Source organism: Stegostoma tigrinum, unplaced genomic scaffold (genome assembly GCF_030684315.1).
Source record: "Stegostoma tigrinum isolate sSteTig4 unplaced genomic scaffold, sSteTig4.hap1 scaffold_88, whole genome shotgun sequence".
Lineage (NCBI taxonomy): Eukaryota > Metazoa > Chordata > Chondrichthyes > Orectolobiformes > Stegostomatidae > Stegostoma > Stegostoma tigrinum.
In genome coordinates this window covers 307,851-327,400 of record NW_026728813.1, presented here as the reverse complement: position 1 = coordinate 327,400, position 19,550 = coordinate 307,851, and the positions used below count along the sequence as shown (strand labels likewise).

The 19,550-nt window shown below is 48.1% G+C and overlaps 1 protein-coding gene across 1 annotated transcript in view; it reads left to right on the top strand.

Annotated features, from left to right (window-relative positions):
* The window catches only part of LOC132209345 (utrophin-like), a 360,974-nt gene extending 356,134 nt beyond the window's left edge, over positions 1-4,840 (top strand). Inside the window, exon 4 of the mRNA XM_059644469.1 lies at positions 1,545-4,840. Coding sequence (XP_059500452.1) covers positions 1,545-1,583 — 39 coding nt within the window. The 3' untranslated portion in view covers positions 1,584-4,840. The remainder of the gene's footprint in view (positions 1-1,544) is intronic.
* The last annotated feature ends 14,710 nt before the right edge of the window (positions 4,841-19,550 follow it).

Sequence of the window (19,550 nt, the reverse complement as noted above, 5' to 3'; positions counted from 1 at the left end):
ACACCAGCTAAGAGTCCAACAGGTTCATTTGAAATCACACAAGCTTTTGGAGTGCAGCCCCTTCATCAGGTGCAGTTCGTGAGGTGACCACAGAGAGACACAGCTTATAAGCAGAGAGATCAAAAGATCATAGAATTGGCGTGAGTGGAGTGTCAGATAATAACTCTATTCAGGTGACCAAGAGTGTTAGAGGCAAGTAAAGCGTTTATAAAGTCAATGTCAGTGCTGTGTTGTCATGATAATCAGGCAGCGCAACAGGAATGTACAAAAGGTGACATCTCAGGTCAGACTCTGACTTGTAGTTTCGAGGCTTGTGTTCAGAATCTGTCTTAGAGTTTTAACCTTTATTTCAAAAGCAAGAATTTATAAGATACCACACTGACTGTAACGACAAGTTGTGTGTTTCTTCAACAAAATATCTGCAAACAAACAAACATCCTGGATGAAGACTTATTATCTGACACTCCACTCACACCAGTTGTATGATGTTTTGATCTGTCTGCTTATCAATTGTGTGTCTGTGTGTTTACCTCCCTGACCGCACCTGATGAAGGGACTGCACTCCCAAAGCTTGTGTGATTTCAAATAAACCTGTCAGATTATAACCTGATGTCATGTGAGCTCTGACTTTGTCTATCCTAGTCCAACACCAGCACCTCCACATTATAACTGTTTGGAACCAAGTCAGTGCAACAGGTACATATCGAACATTTGACTTCGGAAGAATGCCTAGTGCTGAAAAATTCATTAATAACAAAGGATTTCTTCATTGTACCATCTATCGTAACATGCTGCGTCTCACAGTCATAATGAAAGGATGGCCACTTCAATTTCGCAGGGCCAAGAACAGTTATGGACATTTTTAGCATGGGAGGAGGCCATTCAACCTATTTTATCTGTCCCAGCTCTCTCCCAGCACAAGAAAATTAATCCTTCTCTCGAACTCATTCCACATATTTCACAGAATTGAAATATATAGGTACATATTTAGGAGATTTTAACATCAAGTGAGCAGTTCTCGCACTTCACCTCGTCACTAAAAATGGAAAATGTGACTTACAAAGAGTGGGTCTTTATTTTGTTCTGTTTTGATGATGAAGCAGATGCAAGTCGAAGTGCTTGAACTGGCCTCTTGAACTTACCAACTGTTCAACGTGTATGAAATGATTTCTGTGTGCATCTACTAAAAGCAGTTTTATGGAAGGAAAAGGTACCAAAGAAGATTTGGTGTATTGTGCTTGATGCTATTATACGCCAACCTGTGAAAACAGAACTCTACGACTGAGTGTTGAGTTCTGAGAGGGGGCTATCTTGTTTGAATTTACATTGCTAAGCCGAGGCCTATTTTCCCAACAGCAAAATTGGTAATCCAGCAAGAAATGGAAATTTCTCACATTTGTTGGCTGTAAGTGTCTGTTTAAAGTTTCCTTATATACAGGTGCTTAACCTGCTTTTACAGTTGGAACATTTGTTGTGCCAATGAAAATTTTTTGAATGGTTTCACCTCCAGTTTTCCTGTTTATACATATTTGGTATTTTTTCAGGGTAAGGACTATCTGCAAAATCTGAGGATTGGGTTTTGAAAGACAGCAGCCTTTGTTTTGGAGAGATAATGGGAACTGCAGATGCTGGAGAACGCGAGATAACACCGTGTGGAACTGGATGAAGACAGCAGGCCAAGCAGCATCTCAGGAGCACAAAAGCTGACGTTTCGGGCCGAGAACCTTCTTCAGAAAATGGGGAGGGGGTGCGGGTTCTGGAATAAATAGGGAGAGAGGGGGAGGCGGATGGAAGATGGATGGAGGAGAAGATAGGTGGAGTGGAGAGTATGGGTAGGGAGGCAGGGAGGGGATAGGTCAGTCTGGGGAGGCCGGACAGGTCAAGGGAGCGGGATGAGGGGAAATAGGGGTGCGGCATGAGGTGGGAGGGGGGATGGGTGAGAGGAAGAATAGGTTAGGGAGGCAGGGACGAGCTGGGCTGGTTTTGGGATGCAGTGGGAGGACAGGAGATTTGGAAGCTTGTGAAATCCACACTGATACCATTGGGCTGCAGGGTTCCCAAGCAGAATATGAGTTGCTGTTCCTGCAACCTTCGGGTGGCGTCATTATGGCACTGCAGGAGGTCCAGGTTGGACATGTCCTCTCAGGAATGGGAGGGGGAGTTGAAATGGTTCGTGACTGGGAGGTGCAGTTGTTTATTGCAAACTGAGCGTAGGTGTTCTGAAAAGTGGTCCCCAAGCCTCTGCATCGTTTCCCCAATGTGGAGGAAGCCACAACGGGGACAGCGGATGTTTTGGATATTTCTTAAGCATTGATTTTCATTCAGAGTTGGTTGGATTTTGCTGAAGCAATAGACATAACTCACTATGACATAGACAATGTCAGAGTTAATGTTTCGCGTCCTGTGACCCTTCCTCAGATCTCACTCTTCACTGATGCTGCCAGACCTGCTGAGCTTTTCCAGCAACTTCTGCTTTTGTTGCTGATTTACAGTGCCCACAGTTAGAACATAGAACATAGAACAGTACAGCACAGAAAAGGCCCATCAGCCCACAATGTTGTGCCGACCATTGATCCTCATGTATGCACCCTCAAATTTCTGTGACCATATACATGTCCAGCAGTCTCTTAAATGACCCCAATGACCTTGCTTCCACAACTGCTGCTGGCAACGCATTCCATGCTCTCACAACTCTCTGCGTAAAGAACCTGCCTCTGACATCCCCTCTCTACTTTCCACCAACCAGCTTAAAACTATGACCCTTCGTGCTAGCCATTTCTGCCCTGGGAAATAGTCTCTGGCTATCAACTCTATCTATGCCTCTCATTATCTTGTATATCTCAATTAGGTCCCCTCTCCTCCTCCTTTTCTCCAATGAAAAGAGACCGAGCTCAGTCAACCTCTCTTCATAAGATAAGCCCTCCAGTCCAGGCAGCATCCTGGTAAACCACCTCTGAACCCTCTCCAAAGCATCCACATCTTTCCTATAATAGGGCGCCCAGAACTGGACGCAGTATTCCAAGTGCGGTCTAACCAAAGTTTTATATAGCTGCAACAAGATCTCACGACTCTTCAACTCAATCCCCCTGTTAGTGAAAGCCAAAACACCATATGCTTTCTTAACAACCCTGTCCACTTGGGGGGCCATTTTAAGGGATCTATGTATCTGCACACCAAGATCCCTCTGTTCCCCCACGCTGCCAAGAATCCTATCCTTAATCCTGTACTCAGCTTTCAAATTCGACCTTCCAAAATGCATCACCTCGCATTTATCCAGGTTGAACTCCATCTGCCACCTCTCAGCCCATCTCTGCATCCTGGCAATGTCCCGCTGCAGCCTACAGCAGCCCTCTACACTGTCAACGACACCTCCGACCTTTGTGTCATCTGCAAACTTGCTGACCCATCCTTCAATTCCCTCGTCCAAGTCATTAATAAAAATTACAAACAGTAGAGGCCCAAGGACAGAGCCCTGTGGAACTCCACTCACCACTGACTTCCAGGCAGAATATTTTCCTTCTACTACCACTCGCTGTCTTCTGTTGGCCAGCCAATTCTGTATCCAAGCAGCTAAGTTCCCCTGTATCCCATTCCTCCTGACCTTCTGAATGAGCCTACCATGGGGAACCTTATCAAATGCCTTACTGAAGTCCATATACACCACATCCACAGCTCGACCCTCATCAACTTTTCTAGTCACATCCTCAAAACCTCGATAAGGTTTGTAAGGCATGACCTACCCCTCACAAAGCCGTGTTGACTGTATTTGATCAAGCCATGCTCTTCCAGATGGTCATAAATCTTATCCCTCAGAATCCTTTCTAGCAACTTGCAGACGACAGACGTGAGACTTACCGGTCTATAATTGCCAGGGATTTCCCTATTTCCTTTCTTGAAGAGACGAATTATATTTGCCTCTCTCCAGTCCTCAGGTACGACTCCAGTGGAGAGCGAGGATGCAAAGATCTTCGCAAGTGGCGAAGCAATTGCATTTCTCGCTTCCCAAAGCAGCCGAGGACAAATCTGATCCGGGCCTGGCGACTTGTCAATCTTAATGTTTGACAAAATTTTCAGCACATCAGCTTCGTCCATCTCTATCCATTCCAGCATGCACACCTGCTCTTCAAAGGTTTCATTCACTACAAAGTTGGTTTCTTTCGTAAAGACAGAAGCAAAAAACTCATTTAGGGCTTCCCCTACCTCCTCAGGCTCCACACACAAGTTCCCTTTGCCATCCCTGATCGGCCCTATGACGCAGGCAAAACTCTATCTCTGCAGGAAGCATGATGCTGTGTTCTCAAACTTCCCTGCCTTTTTGTCATATAATATTGTCTTTTTAGGACAGAAGTGGCTTTTTTTTGTTTGCTTTGACTTGTGCACATACTTTCTATGCATGTTAAAATTCTACACCTTTTCAGTTCACTGCAGTGCTGCATAATGAAGACTTGGAACAATTTTTTTTTTATAAAGTAGAAAATCAGTGTGGTTTGTTTTCCAAAATGTGATGTGTAAGTGCAACACTTAACAGTGTGTTCATCAAACTATTGTTTCCTTTGATCTTTGTGTTGCAGAAATTTCTAGAATCATTTCATCTCTATTTTTCTTGATATATTTCGCAGCTTTCCTGGAGCAAGTCTGGTTTCCTTCGGATGAGACGACTTTCAGACATACTCCCTTTATTATGAGATTTAATTGCGGTAAAATGAGGAGGATTTTTATTCACTGAGACACACATGACTATATGTTTAAAGCATTGGAAAATGCGTTCTGTTCGGACTGTCATGTTATCTGGTGTTTGTACCAGGCTTTCCGATTAAATGCAAGTGATTAAGGATGCTAATGATGCCACATGTTATTACAAGAGGAAATGAACATACAAGTCAGGATTTTATGCCACATTTATACATAGCATATACCATGCAGCATGGATGCAGTGACTGAGTGAAATGGGATGCAGTGACTGAGTGAAATGGGATGCACTGACAGATGGAAATGGGATACAGTGCCTCAGTGAAATGCTCACAACGAATTGCCCCCTCCAGTCCTGACCCGCTCTCAGCAACTTGCCCCCTCCGTCCTGCCCCGCTCACAGCGACTTTCCCCATCCATCCTGACCCGCTGACAGCGAATTGTCCCCTCCGTTCTGACCCACTCGCAGCGACCTGCCCCTGCAGTCGTGACCCGCTCACACCGACTAGCGCCTGCAGTCCTGACCCACTCACACCGACTAGCGCCTGCAGTCCTGACCCGCTCACAGTGACTCGCCCCTGCAGTCCTGACCCGCTCACACCGACTAGCGCCTGCAGTCCTGACCCGCTCACAGTGACTCGCCCCTGCAGTCCTGACCTGCTCACAGCGACTTCTCTCTGCAGACCTGACCCACTCACAGCGAATTACCCCTGCAGTCCTGACCCGCTCATTGCGACTTGCCCCTGCAGTCCTGACCCCCTCTCAGCGACTCGCCCCTTCAGTCCTGTCCCAATCACAAGGACTTGCCCTCTCCATCCTTACCCGCTCACAGCGACTTGCCCCCTCAGTCCTCAGCCCCTCACAGCGACTTGCCACCTCAGTCTTGACCCACTCACAGCGACCTCCCCCCTCTGTCCTGACCCCCTCACAGCAACCTGCCCCCTCCGTGCTGACCCCCTCACAGCAACCTGCCCCCTCCGTGCTGACCCGCTCACAGTGACTTGCCCCTGCAGTCCTGGCCCCGACACAGTGACCTGCCCCCTCACTCCTGACCCGCTCAACATTGAGGAAACCAAGCAGAGGCTTGGGGACCGCTTTGCAGAACACCTCCACTCGGTTCGCAACAAACAACTGCACCTCCCAGTCGCGAACCATTTTAACTCCCCCTCCCATTCCTTGGACGACATGTCCATCATGGGCCTCCTGCAGTGCCACAATAATGCCACCCGAAGGTTGCAAGAACAGCAACTCATAATCCGCTTTGGAACCCTGCAACCCAATGGTATCAATGTGGACTTCACAAGCTTCAAAAACTCCCCCTCCCCAACTGCATCCCAAAACCAGCCCAGTTCTTCCCCTCCCGCGACTGCATCACAAAACCAGCCCAGCCGTTCCCTTCCCCCGACACCAGCCCAGCCGTTCCCTTCCCCCGACTGCTTCCCAAAACCAGCCCAGCCTGTCTCCGCCTCCTTAACCTGTTGTTCCTCTCACCCATCCCTTCCTCCCACCTCAAGCCACACCTCCATTTCCTACCTACCACCTCATCCTGCCTCCTTGACCTGTCCATCTTCCCTGGACTGAACTATCCCCTCCCTACCTACTCACCTGTACTCTCCTCTCTACCTATCTTGTTTTCTCTCCATCTTCGGTCCGCATCCGCCCCTCTCCCTATTTATTCCAGTTCCCTCTCCCATCCCCGTCTCTGATGAAGGGTCCAGGCCCGAAATGTCAGCTTTTGTGCTCCTGAGATGCTGCTTGGCCTGCTGTGTTCATCCAGCTCCGCACTTTGTTAACTTGGATTCTCCAGCATCTGCAGTTCCCATTATCAGTGGCATTTTCCTCTTCATCAAAGTTTGTGCAAAAGCAACACGATATGGGGCGACACGGTGGCTCAGCGGTGAGCACTGCAGCCTCACAGCACTGGGGACCCAGGTTCAATTCCAGCCTCAGGCAACTGTCTGTGTGGAATTTGCACCTTGTCCCTGTGTCTGCGTGGGTTTCCTCCAGGTGTTTCAGTCTCGTCCCACAGTCCAAAGATGTGCACGCTAGGTGGATTGGCCATGCTAAATTGCCCATAGTGTTCAGGGGCGTGGGTCTGGATGGGATGCTCCAAGGTTTGGTGTGCACTTGTGGGGCCAAAGGGCCTGTTTCCACACTGTAGGGAATCTAAACAATCCTGTTCCGACACCTCCATGTTATAACCCTGCTGATCACTGCACACAGAGATGTTTGATAACAAAAGGATAACAATAATATTCAAACCCAGTGCTGGAAATGTAATTTAAATGAGTATTTGAAATACAGAGGCCAGTGTCGATCTTCAATTCAACTTTTATTTACAAATGATCTGTCTTCAACTTTAGCACTGCCTCATTCAGAGATAGTTGCCAGGGTGTCAGCGTCTCTGACCCTCACACTTCTTATCTGTCAGCCAGGGCTCCCTGATTTGGGCTGTTCATATGGAGCAATCAGTCAACTCTCATTCTGAGAGGTTCAACTGGCCGACCTGGTCACAAACCAGTGCGGTGTGTTCATCGAAAATCAAACATGTACGAGAAAGGTACCATTACATACTAGTGTAAAGGAAGGCATGACGCTAAACTGGGGAGAGAAGGGAACTGCTAATTGGGGGTGGCCCAGAGAGTAGAAGAAAATCGAATGGGAAGATGACCATTTGAGACTGAGGGAGAGAGATGTAATTGCCTGAATGAGGCATTGCAATTGCGAAATGGATTTTTGTGTGTACACCATGTTCAGTTTCCCCGATCTGTGCTCCTCTTTAAATCATTAGTATCTGAAATTTCTGTATCATTTCCAAATGCTCTGTCTCTAATGTTATGCTGTTGGAATTGGTTGAACTGCAGAGATATCATTTATTTGCACAAATGTGTTCAGTGAAATGAGTTGCATGGTATATATGTATTATTCTTCCTGATTCTATTGTACGCATACAAATTAAAGTTAGTTCCACTTTTGAACAACAAACTGTTTTTAGATGTATGATGTATCTCATTTGCCTGCCACTTAGTCTTGTTGATGAGTTGTGTTTCTGTTTTGTGAAGAAATATGAATGAGCTGGACCACTAATGGCAATGCCCAATGTGGTGATGTTCCAACATTGCAGCTGGAAGGTGGGGCGGGGAGGGGGATGGGTTTCACAGAACTATTGCAGACGGAAATGGAGAGACAGGTGATGTATGTGGCAGCACCGAGACAGTGAGGAGAATGAAATGCAGCCTGAAGGGGAATCTGGCTGTATTCTCAAAGGCACGGGCTGAATGGAAGAGGACAGAGGATTCACTCAGAGGAACAGAAGATCAGACTAGACTGATTGTGAAACAGGCAATAATCATTGGCAAGTTACTGATAGGAGGGTGAATCAATCGGGCTCACTTTAAGACTGTTTACAGTTACCATATAGTTTCTGGGAGATGTGCAGATCAGGCCAGGCTCATATAGAAACGCTTCCCGGAGTAATTAACATGGAGACCCCACTGGGAAAGAGTGAGGGGTTGGCCGTCCTGCTTCCACTGCTGCTGGTCATGTCCAGGCCAGTCACTCTGGCCAGAGACTTCAGCTGCATCATCGGCACGAATGAACAATATGGAGGGTATGACAGTGAACTGGACTCAACGTCCAGATTTCTGATGGAAACGGTTGAAGTTGCCAAGCTGCATAACATCTTCAGCACCCCTGCAGACTGAGCACAGAGTAGAAACACCTGGTCATAGCCAGATGTGTCTATACACCCATTGGACAGATTTCCTGTTTGCGCCCACACGTCCTCGATCATATCCATTGAAGTCAAGCCGGTGTTCTTCTCTGACTACTGCCTCCTGCTGGCTGACTGTCACCTACAGGATGACCAGTGGGCTGGCAAGGGAACATGGAAGCTGAATGTGAAACTGTTGACCCCAGAAAAATCATTCAGAAGCTCAAAAGAGAGCACACAGGTTGGAGAAGGATGAAGACCCTTTTTGCACTTGGTGGGAGGCAGTCAAAGGGAACATCAAGAAGTTCTTTGTCCTGAAAAGTGTTCAGAAGATGAGAGAGAGTTGGGCAAAACTGTTCAAACTCCAGAAACCCGTGCAAAACCTACTCTTACTACAGACAATCGGGTCAATGTCGCCAAGGAGCCCCAGGAGGTGTCGAGGCAGCAAGCCCCACTCTCTGCCTCGGAGGCCTCCAAGATAATCTTGCGGTTCAGGGTCTGCACTGTGCAGCAAGAGATCATAACAGTCAGAGACAGACAGCACTGAAACAGACCGTTTGGTCCAACTTGTTCATGCTGACTCAATATCCTAAATAAATGTAGTCCCATTTGCCAGGATTTGGCCCATATCCCTCTAAACTCTTCCTATTCATTTTCCCATTCAGATGGCTTTTAAATGTTGAAATTGTACCAGCTTCTCGTCCCCTCTCTTGCAGCTCATTGCACGCATGCACCACCCTCTGCATGAAAATAATGTACCTGAAATCCCTTTTAGATCTTTCCCCTGTCACTTTAAACCTATGCCCTTCAGTTATGGACTCTCCCACCCCAGGGAAAAGACAATGTCTATAAACCCTATCCATGCCTCTCATGCGGTTACCAATCTCTATCAGGTCATCCCTCAGCCTTTGATGCTCCAGGGAAAATAGCCCCAGTCTGTTCAGCCTCGTCCTTTAGCTTTAACCCTCCAACCCAGTCACCATCCTTGTAAATCTTTTCTGAATCCTTTCCGGTTTCACAACATCTTTCCGACAGCAGGGAGACTGGAATTAGAAACAGTATTCCAATGGAGGCCTAATCAGTGTCCTTTACAGCTGCATGTGACCGAATGAGATGTGTTCACATTCCTTCTTGAAGAGGCTAAAGGAGAGCCTTGTGCTCAGTAGCCTGAAGGATAAACAGAGCTCGATAAGTTTGTCTCAATCTGACATCCTGAAGCTCAGCAAATCCTTTTAAGCCAGTCCCTATGACACTATGCCCACAGACAGTGCCGTGACTCCCAGTCATTCCTGCCCTCGATCCTGGGGGTCTTTGACAACACCAAGCAGGGGAGCCTGGACTGACCATTATCTCTGGATGAGCTGGGGAAGGCCTTCGAGTCCTTAGAAAAGAATAAAACTGTGGGAGGTGATGCCTTTCCAGCTGAGTTGTATTCAGCTCTTTGGGGGTTGAGTGGCCAGGGCCTGCTGGAGCTTGGTGTTGTCAGGATGTCAGATTGAGACAAACGTATCGAGCTCTGCTCATCCTTCAGGCTGCTGGAGCTGTACGACAGTATGCTTCTGTCAGGTACTATGCGCAAATCCATGAGGAATGGTATCATCACCCTGACCTACAAGTGGAAGGGAGTGAGGGAGGAAGTTAGAAATCAGCGACCAAGATAATTGGCGAATGTAGCCTACAAAATCCTGTCTCAGTCATGTGTAACTGGGTCAGGCCTGCTCTGCGATTGGTGATTGACCCTGACCAAACCTGTGCTGCAGCGGACAGGACGATCTCTGAGAGCCTCGCGCTCCTAGGGATACGATCACTAGCAGGCAGAACAGAGGGGTGGATACCTGCCTCATCAGCCTGGACCAAGAGAAGGCCTTTGGCAGGATATTGCATACCAACATGTGGGATGTGCTTTATAAAATGGGCTTTGGGGAGAGAATCTGCAATTGGGCCCGACAGATCTACACCGACATCATTCGCGCAGTCTCAATCTGCGTATGGGAATCACAGAGCTTACCCATCAGATCCAGGGTCTGGCAGGGCTGCCCACTCTATCGAGCCCTTTGCTGAGTCCATCAGTAAGGATGTGAGCCTGAGAAGTGTGATTATTCCAGGTAGAGCGGGCCTGCAGGTCAAAGCGTCCCTGTAAGATAATGATGTCACCAATCTCTGCTCAACCCCAGTGTCAGTGCGCAGGTTCATGAGCAGCTGTGACCCTTTCAAACTGGCCTCGGGAGCCACGGTCAATCGAGACAAGAGTGAGGCCATGTTCTTTGGGATCTGGCCTGAATGATCCTTCATTCCCTTCACCGTCAGGGCAGATTACCCAAAAGTGCTGGGCACACAGTTCAGAGAGCCTGGGGCGTGCAGAAAGCCTTGGGAGGTGAGGGGTAGGTCATGCCATACAAACCTTATCAAGTTTTTTGAGGATGTGACTAGAAAGGTTGATGAGGGTCGAGCTGTGGATGTGGTGTATGTGGACTTCAGTAAGGCATTTGATAAGGTTCCCCATGGTAGGCTCATTCAGAAGGTCAGGAGGAATGGGATACAGGGAAACTTAGCTGCTTGGATACAGAATTGGCTGGCCAACAGAAGACAGCGAGTGGTAGTAGAAGGAAAATATTCTGCCTGTAAGTCAGTGGTGAGTGGAGTTCCACAGGGCTCTGTCCTTGGGCCTCTACTGTTTGTAATTTTTATTAATGACTTGGACGAGGGAATTGAAGGATGGGTCAGCAAGTTTGCAGACGACACAAAGGTCGGAGGTGTCGTTGACAGTGTAGAGGGCTGCTGTAGGCTGCAGCGGGACATTGACAGGATGCAGAGATGGGCCGAGAGGTGGCAGATGGAGTTCAACCTTGATAAATGCGAGGTGATGCATTTTGGAAGGTCGAATTTGAAAGCTGAGAACAGGATTAAGGATAGGATTCTTGGCAGCGTGGAGGAACAGAGGGATCTTGGTGTGCAGATACATAGATCCCTTAAAATGGCCACCCAAGTGGACAGGGTTGTTAAGAAAGCATATGGTGTTTTGGCTTTCATTAACAGGGGGATTGAGTTTAAGCGTCGTGAGATCTTGTTGCAGCTCTATAAAACTTTGGTTAGACCGCACTTGGAATACTGCGTCCAGTTCTGGGCGCCCTATTATAGGAAAGATGTGGATGCTTTGGAAAGGGTTCAGAGGAGGTTTACGAGGATGCTGCCTGGACTGGAGGGCTTATCTTATGAAGAGAGGTTGACTGAGCTTGGTCTCTTTTCATTGGAGAAAAGGAGGAGGAGAGGGGACCTAATTGAGGTATACAAGATAATGAGAGGCATAGATAGAGTTGATAGCCAGAGACTATTTCCCAGGGCAGAAATGGCTAGCACGAGGGATCATAGTTTTAAGCTGGTTGGTGGAAAGCATCGAGGGGATGTCAGAGGCAGGTTCTTTACGCAGAGAGTTGTGAGAGCATGGAATGCGTTGCCAGCAGCAGTTGTGGAAGCAAGGTCATTGGGGTCATTTAAGAGACTGCTGGACATGTATATGGTCACAGAAATTTGAGGGTGCATACATGAGGATCAATGGTCGGCACAACATTGTGGGCTGAAGGGCCTGTTCTGTGCTGTACTGTTCTATGTTCTATGTTCTATGTTCTAGGTGCACATTGTGGGTAAAATCCTGGTCATCAGGTGTGAGGCACTCTCTCTGTTGTTGTGCATGGCACAGTTCTGGCCCATCACCCACACTGCACTGTTTCCCTCATCCGAGCCATCTTCCATTCCTACTGGAAGCCTAAGATAGACCGTGTCTGCAACAACTCCATGTACTAAGCTCTGGCTAAGTGGGGGAAGAACGTACCCAATGTCACCCTCATCCTGATGTCCACCTTGTTGTGCATTAAGCTGTGTGTAGACTCTCAGTACGTAAAGACCAAGTGTCACTGTGTCCTGAGGTCCGACCTGATCCCAGTGTTGCGAACGAAGGGACTGGCCTCTCTGCCACGGAAAGCTCCAAGTAGTTGGACCGTTCTATAACATATATCCTTTGTTATGAAATTTGCAAAGAAACAAACGTCTGACCGCCAGTCCATCAGGTCGTGGTCAGCACGCAGCGTGCTCGAGACCCTGTGGGAAAAGGAGAGGCTGGATCCTGTTGTGTAGTTCCCAGGGCAGACTGACAAAGTCGTTTGGTACAATGTGTCATCATCAGAACTTTCCAACAAACAACAAAACATAGATTGGCGGGTGGTGAGAATCCTGTCAGATTATTTATGCACACCTTGTTGGCCTGGAAGTGGCCGTGGGTGAAACCCGAAACATCAGCTTTCCTGCTGCTCTGATGCTGCCTGTCGTGCTGTGTTCATCCAGCCCACACCTAGTTATCGCAGACTCCAGCATTAGCAGTTCCTACTCTCTCTCGACTCAGTGTGAGACCTTTTACAGTTACCGTATAGCTGCAGGGAGTGTGTGGATGAGGCCAGGCTCAATGTTTACCTTCAGCAAAAAGTTATTGGGAGGTGCACGGATGAGGACAGACTTGCTGTGAGACTGTTCACAGTCACCGTATAGTAAGTCGGAAGCATGGAGATGAGGCCAGGCCCACTGTGAGACTGTTTACAATCACTGTTTAGTTTCTGGGAGGAGTGTAAATAAGGCCATGCTCGGTGTGAGACTGTTTTGTGTCCCTGTATAATTACTGGAGGTGTGTCAATGAGGTGAGGGCAATTGTCAGACCGTTTACAGTCAAGTAGGACTTCCTGTGAGTTGTGCGAATGAGGCCAGGGCCACTGTGAGACCATTTACAGTCACCGCATCATGACGCGGAAGCGTGTAGATGCTGCCAGGCTCCCTGTCAGTAACCAGGTGGTGTGTCCACGAGGCATAACTGGGATGCACTAAAAGCTTGGGGCATAACTGGGACGATGGGGCTGCTGCTGCCGAGGCACAGTCGGGAAGGACCACTGTCTGAGGTTTTCCTGCTGAAGGTAAATGAGGGTCCATTCAGTTATCGGACCCTCCCCGTGTCTCACATGTATGTAAATATTTTTGTTGTATGTCTAAGAGAGGTCTTTGGTTCATTGGGTGGAGCCAAAGTCCAATGCTTTATTTGTTTATTTGATATGCAGCTGGAGAGAACGCAACTGCAGTTGTGACATTGTACATATACAAAGAGATTTCTTGTGAAAAAGGTGTATTTTTCAAATCAGAAATGTGACTGGGAGGAGTGTGGATGAGCCCAGGCTCACTGTGGGTCTGGTTACGGTCACCACATTGTCACTAAGATGTGTGGATATGAGGCATGGCTGGCTGTGAGACTGTGAAAAATCACTAATTAATAAGAGTTTGTTTCTTCAATTATTTGTTGGATGTGTGTGTCACTGACTGGTCCAGCATTTATTGCCCATCCCTAATTGCCCTGGAGATGTTGGTGGTGAGCTGCCTTCTCGAACCGCTGCAGTTCGCCTGCTGTGGGTTGCCCCCACAGTGCCATGAGGGAGGGAATTCCCATCTTTTGAACAGTCGCAGTGAAGGATTCCGGATATATTTCTAAATCAGAATCACGAGTGGCTTGGAGTGGGATAGAAGGAGGTGTTCCCGTGTACTTTATGCCCTTGTCCTTCGAGATGGAAGCTGTCATGGGTTTGGAAGGTACTGCATGAGGAGCTTTGGCGAATTTCTGCCATGCATCTTGTAGATCGTACACAGTGCTGCTGAGGCCGCTCATCATTGGTGGTGGAGGGAGTGGATGATTGTCGATATCGTGTCAGTCAACTGGGCTGCTTTGTCCTGGATGGAGTCAAGCTTCTTGCATGTTGTTACAGATGCAGCCATCCTGGAAAATGGGGAGCGTTCCATCACAGTCCTGACTTATGCCTTGTAGACAGTGGACACGTTCTGGGGAATCAGGAGGTGGGTTAGCCGCCGCAGCATTCATCACCTCTGACCTGCTCTTGTAGTCACTGTGTTTGTGTGGTGCGTCTGGTTCAGTTTTTGTTCAAAGCTTACCCCCACGACGGTGACAGTGTGGGATGCAGTGAATGTAACAAATTGTTTGTCAAGGGGTGGTTGTCTCTTGTTGGTGACGGTCATTGCCTGGTATTTCTGTGGTGTGAATGTAACTTCCACTTGTCTGACCAAGCCTGGGTATTGCCCAGATCTAGTTGCATTTGGACAAGGACTGCTTTAGGATCTGAGGAATCATGAATGATGCTGAACATTGTGCAATCATCAGGAACATCCCAACTTCTGGCCTTATGATGAACGCAAGTTCATTGATGAAGCAGCTGAAGATGGTTATATCGGACACTGCCACGAGAAACTCCTGCAGGGATCCCCTGGAGCGAAGATATCTGACCTCCAATAAGATCGTTCATTTTTCTGCGTGCCAGGTATGACTCCAGCAAGTGGAGAATTTGTCCCCTTATACCCATTGAGTCCAGTTTTGCTCGGGCTTCTTGATGCCACACTTGGTCAAATGTAGTCTTGTTGTAAAGGGCTGGAGCTCTCACTTCCCCTCTGGAATGCAGCTGTATTGTCCATGTTTGAACCAAGGCTGTAATGAGGTCAGGAGCTGAGCTGCCCTGACGTAACCCAAACTGGCCGTCGCTGAGCATGTGCTGCCTGATAACAATGTTACTGACACCTTCTATCACTTTCCTGATGATTGAGTACAGCCTGATAGGGCAGTATATGGCCAGGTTGGATTTGTCCTATGTTTTAAATACAGCACATACGTGGGCAATTTTCCACATTGTCGGGTAGATACCAGTGTTGAAACTGCACTGCAACAGCTTGGCACGGGGAGCGGCACGTTCTGGAGCACAAGTCTTCAGTATTATTGCCAGAATATTGTCAGGGCCTGTGACCTTTGCAGTATCCAGTGTCTGCAAGTGTTTCCTGACATCACGTGGGGTGAATTGAATTTCCTGAAGACCGGTATCTGTGATGCTGGCGGAGCCCGAGATGAATCATCCACTTGGCCCTTCTGGCTGAAGATTGCTATGAATACTTCAGCCTTATCTTTTGCACTGATGTGCTGGGCTCTTCCATCATTGAGGATGGGGATATGTGTAGAGTCTTCACGTCCAATCAGTTGTTTAATTGTGCACCACAGTAAATGACGAGATGTGGCAGGACTGCAGAGCTCAGATTTGATCTATTGATGGTGGGATCACTTTGCTGTGTCTATCACTTGCTGGCTATGCTGTTTGGCGGCTTCACCAGGTTTCTTTATTTATTCATTCACAGGACAAGGGCATCATAGAATAGAATCAGAGAATCCCTACAGTGTTTTGGTATTTCCAGGGGGTCCCGGGAGGGGTGGTGTGTCGGTATTTCCAGGGGGTCTCAGGGAGTATGTCAAGACTTACAGTGGGTCGCAGGGAGTTCGTCTGTACAGGGATCTGGGGCTGTGTGTCCGTATTTCGAGGAGCTCCTGGGGACTGTGTCAGTGTTTGGAGGGGACCCTGGGAAATGTGTCATTATATACAGGGAGTCCCAGGGAGTTTCTCAGTACTAAAAGCGGGGACAGGGAATGTGTCAATATTTGCAGCTGGTCCCGGGGAATATATCAGTATTTACAAAGGGTCCTGGGGAGTGTGGCAGTATTTTCAGGGGTTCTCTGGGACTTTGCCAGTATTTAAAGGGTGTCGAGGGAATATGTCAGTATTTAGAGGGCTTCCCGAGGAGTGTGACAGAATTTACAGGGGTCCCGGTGATTGCATCAGTATTTGCAGGGTGTCCCAGGGAGAGTATCGGTATCCGGGGGTGGAGTGTGTCAGTGTTTACGGGAGTTCCGGGCTGTGTATCGGTATTTACAGGGGGAATGGGGAATGTGTAATTATTTCCAGGGGGTCCTGGGAGTTTATCAGTGTTTACGGGGGTTCCGTGGAATGTGTCAGTGTTTCGGTGAAGTCCCAGGGAATGTGTTCGTGTTTAGAGGGGTCCCTGGGAAATGTGTCCGTATTTACATGCAGCCCCAGGGAGTTTCTCAGTATTTACAGCGGATTCCAGGGAATGTGACAGTAGTTACAGTGTGTCGTGAGGTGTGTGTCGGTATTTACGGGATATCCCAGTATTTGTGGTTAGTTGCGCAGAGTGTGTCTATACGTACAAGGGTCCGGGTATGTGTGTCAGTATACAGAGGAGGCCGAGGGAATTTTTCAGTGTATAAAGCGGGCCCTGGGAAATGTGTCAGCGTTCACAGAGGGTCCCTGGGAGTGTGGTGGCATTTTCAGGGATTCTCAGGTACTATGTCAGTATTTACAGGGAGTCCTGCGGAGCGTGTCAGAATTTATAGGGGCTCGGTGCATACTGACACACTCCCCTGGAATCCCTGTAAACACTGGCACACTCCCTGGGACCACCTTGAAATACTGTAGCTCTCCCTAACACCCGCTGAAAAAACAAAGTCCACGGGCCCCCCTGGAACTACTGACGCTCTCCCCAAGTCTCCCTGTCAATCCTGACACAATCCCTGAGATGCCCTGTAAATACTGACCCTCCATGGGACCGCCTGTAACTACTGACACACTCCCGGGAGCACCTGTACATAATTACAAATTCCCCGGAACACCCTGTAAATACTGACACTCTCACCAAGAGCCCCTGTCAATACTGACACAGTCCCTGAACCCCTGTAGGTCGCGGGAATTTTTCAGTATTTAAAGGAGGCCCCGGGAAATGCGTCAGTCTTTGCAGAGGGTCCCAGGGACTGTCAGTATTTTCAGGATTTGCTGGGACTGTGTCAATATTTACAGGGGGTCCCACGGAGTGTGTCAGTTTTACAGGTGATTTCAGGGGCTTTGTCAGTATTTCCAGGGGGTCACACAGATGTGTCAATATTTACAGTGTGTCCCCGGGGACTCTGTTGGTCTTGACAGGGGATTACCAGGTCGTGTGTCAATATTTACAGGGTGTCACAGGTTGTGTGTGTGTGTCAATATTTACAGGGTGTCCCTGTGTATGTGTGTGTGTGTGTGTGTGTGTGTGTGGGTATTTACAAAGAGTCCCTGGGGAGTGTGTCAGTGTTCATTGTGAGTCCAGGAGAGACTGTCAGTATTTATAGGACGTCCAGGGAGACTGTCAGTCTTTACAGGGGGTCCTCAGGAGTTTGTCAGAGGGTGAACGCTGAGGCAGCGCCTCATTATGTAGGTGTCAGAATTCAGATAGTGTCCCTTGATGAGAGGGTCAGTACTGAGGTATTGCAGCTCTGTGAGCAGGTCAGTTCTTAACCAGTGTCTCGTTGTCAAGTGGTCAGTCCTGAGGCAGTGACTCCATGCTGGATGGTCAGTGTTGAGGAAGTGCCTCATTGTTAGAGGAACATTACGGAGGGTAAGTCTCAAGGTAATGGTGACAGAGCTGAGACAGAGCCACATGAGCAGAGATTCAGGGCTAAGGGATTGACTCAATCACAGCATTGTCTTGAGGCAGTCCCTCTTTGTGAGAGGTTTAGTTCTGATGGAGCGCATTTGTCAGAGGCGATCCATACTGATCCAGTGCCTCATTGTCGTGGGGTCTGACTGAGAGGCTGCTAAACAATTATCAAGTCAGTTGTGACATATTACAGTTCTATCCTGGGGTCAGTCCTGACAGAGTGCCTCATTGCCAGAGTATCCGTCCTGAGGTATTGAAGCGCTGTCTGAGCATCAGGGGTAGGGAGTGCCTCATTGTCACAGGGTCAGAAATGTGGGAGTGCGTTATTGTCAAAGGGTCAATGCTGAGGGAGTGCTGCCATTTAAGGGGGACAGAATTAAGGAAGTTGCTCACATTTCAAGGGCCAGTACTGAAATAGTTTTGCACTGGGATGTCAGTGTGGAGGAAGGGCCTCAGAAGCAGCGGGTCAGTATGACGGTTTCCCTTATTGTCAGGGGGACAGTTCTGAGGCACTGACTCGTTGTCAGAGGGTCAGTACGGAGGTATTGAATCACTGTCAGCGTATCAGAACTGTGGGGCTGTTTTATTGTCACAGCGTCAAAACTGACGCAGTGCCTCATGAAAAATGGGTTCGAATTGCGAGAGACCCACACATTACACAATCAGTAATGATGTATTGCAGCATTGTGAGATGGTCAGAATGAGAGAGGGCCTCATTGTCACAGGGTCTGCACTGAGCGATTTCATCATTTTCAGGCACTCCGTACCGAGGCAGAGCCTCATTGTGATCGGGTCAGAATTGAGGGAGTGCCACTTGATTACGGGGGCAATACTGAGGTCTTGCAGTTCTGTCAGGTGGTCAAATCTGATGGAGCTCCTCATTGTCAGGAGATCAGCACTGTCAGAGCAGAAGGGCTGAGGTGTTACAGGTCTATGAGAGGTCAGTACTACGGGAGTGCCTCATTATCAGAGGTCCAGTACCGAGGGAGTGCACAATCGTCAGACTGTCAGTACTGAGGGAATGCCTGATTGTTCAAAGGGTCAGTACACAAGGAATGTCTCAATGTAATGTATGATTAGAGATGCAGTGCTGAAGGAGTGCCTCATTCTCAGTGTCAGTTCTGAGGCAGGGTCACATTGCTGGAGGGTTGTTCTGACTTGGTGCATTAGTAACAGAGGGTCAATACTGAGGCAGCATCTCATTTTAGGGGCTTAGAATTCATGGGTGCTACATAATTAGGAGGTTAGCCCCGAGGTATTGCAGCTCAGGTGCGGTCATTAGTGAGGGGGGAGTGCAACATTGTCAGGGGTCAATTCTAAGGTGTCAGAAAAAGTCCTCCCAGAAACATCAGCAGGACTTGACAAAATCTGTACAAGTGAAGCAATGCCTGGCCCGTTAAATAAGAGCAGGTTTGTTGGAGCCGATATAAACGATAGACCTCAGTGTAATGGAGGAAGCATTGAGGGAGTCCTGTACTGATAATACAAGATAATAATTCATACATAATTGCAGCATTGTCAGAGGATCAGAACAGCCAGAGTGCATTATTATGAGAGACTGAACACAGAGGAGGAGCTTCATTGGAACGGGTTCAGAATTAATGGTGAGCAACACATTCACAAGGTCAGTACGGAAGTATTGCATTTCTATTGGAGGCTCAATACTGAGGAATTACCTCTGTCAGAAGTTCGTACTTTGTCAGTAGTGAGGAATTGTGGCATTGTCACTGTGTTGGTCTGAGAAAGTGCCTCTTTATCAGAGGGTCAGAATTGATGGGAGTGCTACATGATTAGATGCTCAGGA